This window comes from Chanos chanos, chromosome 3 (genome assembly GCF_902362185.1).
Source record: "Chanos chanos chromosome 3, fChaCha1.1, whole genome shotgun sequence".
Taxonomy (NCBI): Eukaryota; Metazoa; Chordata; class Actinopteri; order Gonorynchiformes; family Chanidae; genus Chanos; species Chanos chanos.
In genome coordinates, this window is record NC_044497.1 from 327,501 (window position 1) to 333,148 (window position 5,648).

A 5,648-nucleotide genomic window follows, 5' to 3' on the forward strand; every position below is an offset into this window, starting at 1 on the left:
TTGATACATACATCTACTCTGATAACGTCGCCTCTTAAGTTCACAAGATGGCGCAAGACCTCCTTCTTCTCTTGCGTCACAGCGGAAATTGGAAAGGAAGTCTGAGTCACTAACATGGCTGCAGAGACTCCTATACGCAACACGCCGTCTACTTTTAAGTCAAGACTGTGGCTTTATTTCGCCTTCCACCATACAGCAAATAATGAGCTTGACACGCCACATGCCGTTTATAAACAGTAGATCATTTTGTTCACAGAATTAAATGGGAAGATTCAAGTGAGAGGAGTTGAGTCGCGTGTTCTTTTCCTTATGACGGGGCTCGGCAGCACGAACATTTCACTCACATTTGTGACTAAAAACAGATGTGTGTGAACTGATTCAGGGGCACATGTGTGAACTGTAAATGGATTCAGGGGCACGTGTGTGAACTGAAAATTGATTCAGGGGCACGTGTGTGAATAAAAAGTATTACAAAATACAGCCCAAGCAGCCTCTATTTTTTTTTTCACAAAATGGTTGAAACCACAACAGCAATGAGGATGATGTGGTCACTGCGCTGAACCAGTGTTGTCGGTTGAAAAAAATCACGCGATGCACTGGTCAGTGCAAAGGGCAAAGGCTGCCGGACCAGTGACATCCCCTCTGTCTGAACAGACTGAGCTGCTGGACCAATAACATCCTCTCTGAGTGAACAGACTGGGCCGACTGTTTTTGGCCTTTAGAACTCAGAAGAGCTAATTCATCACAGAGGACACCGCTTATAGCGTTTATGCTGTTTATACAGTTTAAAGCAGCTTGGAGTATAAATAATTACATCATTATTAAATGAATACAGTTTGAAGCAGAAGTAATTCAAAACCTAGTGTACTTTTCGTATTTAAAGTACATGTACATGTACATGTCTCCTCATTTCCCTTTTATTAAGGAAAAACACATTATTTGATAAATTTTCACACATGGACATGGACCAGCTGCAGTCAGTGTGTGTGAGTGAGTATGTGAGTGAGTGTGTGTGTGTGTGTGTGTGTGTGTGCACGCGTGCGTGCGTGTATGTATGTGTGAGTGAGAGTGTGTGTTTGTGAGTGAGTGAGAGTGTGTGTGTGTGTGTGTGTGCGTGCGTGCGTGTGCGTATGTGTGTGTGTGTGTGTGTGCGTATGTGTGTGAGTGTGTGAGTGTGTGTGTGTATGTGCGTGTGTATGTGTGTGCGCGTGAGTGTGTGTGTGCATGTGTGTGCATGTGCGTGCGTGCGTGTGTGTATATGTGCGTACATGTGTGTGTGTATGTGTGTGCGCGTGCGTGTGTGTATGTGTGTGCGCGTGCGTGTGTGTATGTGTGTGCGCGTGCGTGTGTGTGTGTATATGTGTGCGTGCGTGCGTGTGTGTGTGAGTGTGTGTGCGTGTGTGTGTGTGTGCGTGCGTGTGTGTATGTGTGAGTGTGAGTGTGTGTGCGTGTGCGTGTGCGAGTGCGTGTGTGTGTGCGTGCGTGTGTGTGTGCGTGTGTGGGTGTGTGTGTGTGTGTGTGTGTGTGCGAGTGCGTGCGTGCGTGCGTGCGTGTGTTAAAGAGGCACTAAGCTAAGACTCTATGCTTTTTGTTGTACATTGTTTCATCTCAGTTGTCAAATTCTGTGAAACTGACGCCATAGGGCAGTGAATAAATACATAACTCCTGCCTTTTGCCTACTATTTTTTCTTCAGTTACACACATATTGTGATGTATTGTAGATGATTGTCATGCAATGTATTGAGTGTCACAGAATTGCTGTATCATGGTAACATTGTTGTCATGGGCTTTGTATCTTATCGTGAGTTACTCTGTGATTCCCACCCTTAGTGTGTGTAGGAGAGAGAGAGAGAGAGAGAGAGAATGAATGTGTGTGTGTGTGTATAGGGGAGAGGGAATGAATGTGTTTGTATGTGTGTCTAGGAGAGAGAGAGAATAAATGTGTGTGTGTGTGTCTAGGAGAGAGAGAGAATAAATGTGTGTGTGTGTGTCTAGGAGAGAGAGAGAATAAATGTGTGTGTGTGTGTAGGTGAGAGAGAGAGAATAAATGTGTGTGTGTAGGTAAGAGAGAGAATAAATGTGAGTGTGTGTGTGTGTGTGTGTAGGTGAGAGAGAGAGAATAAATGTGTGTGTGTGTGTGTAGGTGAGAGAGAGAGAATAAATGTGTGTGTGTGATTACAGAGAACTGGAGGGCTGCAGGGAGAAACAGGATGACAATCAGAGTGAAATCAGCAAAATCAAATCTAAACATGTAAGTTTGTCTCTGTCTCTCACACATGCACACACACACACATACATGCACACGGACACACACACATATACTCAATCGGGTCAAAACAGTCACATAGCACACACACACACACACATCCAGAGCTGTTCCAGTCCGTCATTAGAAGTGTACGGTGTTAACCCTGTCCCTCTGTCTGTAGGATAAGTATCTGTCTGACATGGACGAGCTGTTCTCTCAGGTGGACGAGAAAAGAAAGGTCAGAGATGGGAAAAGTGGATGAGTCAACAGAGTGAATGGGGGAAACGAGAGTGGAGTGTGTGTGTGTGTGTGTGTGTGTGTGCGCGCATGTGGGCATGCATGCATGTGTGTGTGTTACAGAAGCGGGAGAGTCCTGATTACCTCTGTGTGCGTGCGCGTACGCGTGTGTGTGTGTGTGTGTTACAGAAGCGGGAGATTCCTGATTACCTGTGTGGGAAAATCAGTTTTGAGCTGATGAGAGAGCCCTGCATCACTCCCAGTGGGATCACATATGACCGCAAGGACATAGAGGAACACCTGCAGGTACACACAACTACACACACACACACACAACTACACACACACATACACACACACACACACAAACACACAACTACACACACACACACACACTAGGGTTTGCACAGAGTGCTGGAGCAGTTACTCTGGAGTTTCTATGTTAACGGCGAGTACTTGTTAATTGCATGATGCTAAGTCTCGTGTGTACTCAGTTTCCAGTCAGAGCCCATTAATATCTTAATGAGACCACCAGGCTGTGTGGAGCATGTGCACTGGAACAGGCAGAAGCACTTTGATTTTCTAATTTTTTGCCAAGTTTCTTGCCCAACTGTTGTTGTAATGAAATAAATGTGCAACAATTGCGGACAGATTTCTCAAGGATGGATCTAACATCGACTCTGTCATATAATAGACTAGGCTACTCCACTAACGCCAATAAACAAATTAATGTTGTTTAAAAACAGATGCAAGAAAATACGACTAATTTCAGTTAGGCTTATTAATGATGACCAGGTTTCACTGAATTTATTTAAAAAAAAAAACAGCCACTACATCTAAACACAATAAACCCACTTTGTTGACTGAACTTTCTATCTTGGGCTACTGTAGAATGTTTGTAACAGTAACATTAAAATATTGTTGGTATCATCCATACTTGACCATTGCGTAATGTAAGACCAAGTGTTATCTTCATGCTTTGCTCTGTGTGCTAAGACCAACCCCATCAGAGATGCTGAGTATTTTCATTGATGCGAGATCATTTGGGTCTACATCAACACGGGCTGTTGTTTACATGTTACGTGAGCTTAGTCGGGGCCAGAGCTGTACTATAAAACTCTCTCAGCGGCTGTGGTCGGGGCAAGGAGACGTCCGTGACCATCATTTAAGCACTCCAACTTTAGAGCTAGGTGACTTGCTTGCTGTTTTCGCGACCACGCCCCCAATGCGAAATTTCTCAGTGCGAAATTGCCAGGTGTTTCGCTGTGTGGAAACCTGTAGTCACATGACCAAACACTCAGTGAATCTTTCATTGTAAGGGTGGGGGCAAAACCTTCACAGAATACAAGTTTATATTTAAGTTGTCTTGGCAACATATTTTATAGGTCACCCAATATTGGGCTGTTTAATATGCTGTTAATGAATTTATTTATTTGGCATATTCCCCACTGGACATTTTGGCCGTTGATATTTTCATCTGCCAGATAATTACACGTGATACCGGCTAATGTAAACTCTGCTACACAAATGCACATACACACACACACATGCACACAAACAAATGCACTACACACACTTATTCACAGACATGCTTCATGCACACACACACACACTCTACCCTCTACATATTAGACATAAAAAGACACACATCAGACAGACACACACACACACACTCTACCCTCTACATATTAGATATAAAAAAGACACACATCAGACAGACACACACACACACACTCTACCCTCTACATATTAGATATAAAAAGACACACATCAGACAGACACACACACACACACACACACTCTCTACCCTCTACATATTAGATATAAAACACACACACACACACACACACTCTCCAGAGAAACAGATTGTGAGCTAACATTCTTATTCTGTCCATCTCCCTTTTCCCCCTCCCTCTTTCTCTCTCTCTTTTCTCCCTCTGTCACTCTCTTTCTTTCTCTTTCTCTCTCCTTCTATAGCGTGTAGGTCATTTTGACCCTGTTACCCGTAGCCCACTGACCCAGGATCAGCTCATCCCCAATCTGGCAATGAAAGAAGTCATTGATGCTTTCATTCAGGACAATGGCTGGGTGGAGGACTATTAACCTCATACACACACAAACAAACACACACGTGCTGGACAGTAAAGCGTGTGTGAACAGATTGAATGCCCTCCTCACACACTGAAGGTTTGGAGTGCGTGTGTGAGACCAATTACCCTGCTGTCTGTTTGCTTTAATCACAACATGTCTTTGTCCACACAAGTCAACACACACACCTCAGGCCCTGTCCTATGCCTCTCCATCTCTCCACCCCCCCCCCCCCCCCGGCTGTCTCTCTGTCTCTGTCTGTCTCTCTCTCTCTCTCTCCCCCTCTCTCTCTCTTACTCTATCTATCTGTCTCTCTCTCTCCCTCTCTCTGTCTCTCTCTCTCTCCCTCTCTATCTATCTGTCTCTCTCTTTTCCTTTTGCTGGTGTTATTCCTGTGTCTTTATGGATTCCTTGTCTCTTATGCCCAATGTCTCCCTGTCCAGACACACACACAGGGCTCCAGCCCGGCAGCCTGACGAGATGGTGGGTTTTTTTCCTGCTGACTGGGTGAACTGTTGAACTATTGGAGAACTGTTACTGGATGGGGCCTAAGACCAGTGCTTATTTCTCTGACCATTCAGCCTCTTATGAACGCTGAGCTGGAAATGAATAAGTGGATAAGTTGGGCAGATTCTCTCCACAGCCTTTCACATGCTTTATAATGGCAGTCCAGGTTGTGCTGGGGGTGTGGTCATGCTTTATAATGGCAGTCCAGGCTGGGGGTGTGGTCATGCTTTATAATGGCAGTCCAGGCTGGGGGTGTGGTCATGCTTTATAATGGCAGTCCAGGCTGGGGGTGTGGTCATGGTTTATAGTGGACCTGTAGTCATGTAAAAGAACAGTCCTGATGCAGAGGAGTAATTAAAAATACACACACAATGGAAAACTGTCACAGTGTGTGTGCATGCTTGCTGGAAAGATCTTTTATTTAATGCTACAAGGACTATCAAGGTACACACACAATCCCAGACACACAGTTGGGACCTCACTGATTTGCCAATCACACACTGCAGTTCATTGCTGACGTCCACACATTTTCAGTGTGTGTGTGTGCATGTGTGTCAGTGTGTGAGTG

The 5,648-nt window shown here is 44.8% G+C and overlaps 1 protein-coding gene across 1 annotated transcript in view; it reads left to right on the forward strand.

Moving 5' to 3' along the window:
* The window catches only part of stub1 (STIP1 homology and U-Box containing protein 1), an 8,063-nt gene extending 3,282 nt beyond the window's left edge, over positions 1-4,781 (forward strand). Inside the window, exons 5-8 of the mRNA XM_030769055.1 lie at positions 2,182-2,251; positions 2,430-2,486; positions 2,675-2,791; positions 4,463-4,781. Coding sequence (XP_030624915.1) covers positions 2,182-2,251; positions 2,430-2,486; positions 2,675-2,791; positions 4,463-4,588 — 370 coding nt within the window. The 3' untranslated portion in view covers positions 4,589-4,781. The remainder of the gene's footprint in view (positions 1-2,181; positions 2,252-2,429; positions 2,487-2,674; positions 2,792-4,462) is intronic.
* Positions 4,782-5,648: the final 867 nt, after the last annotated feature.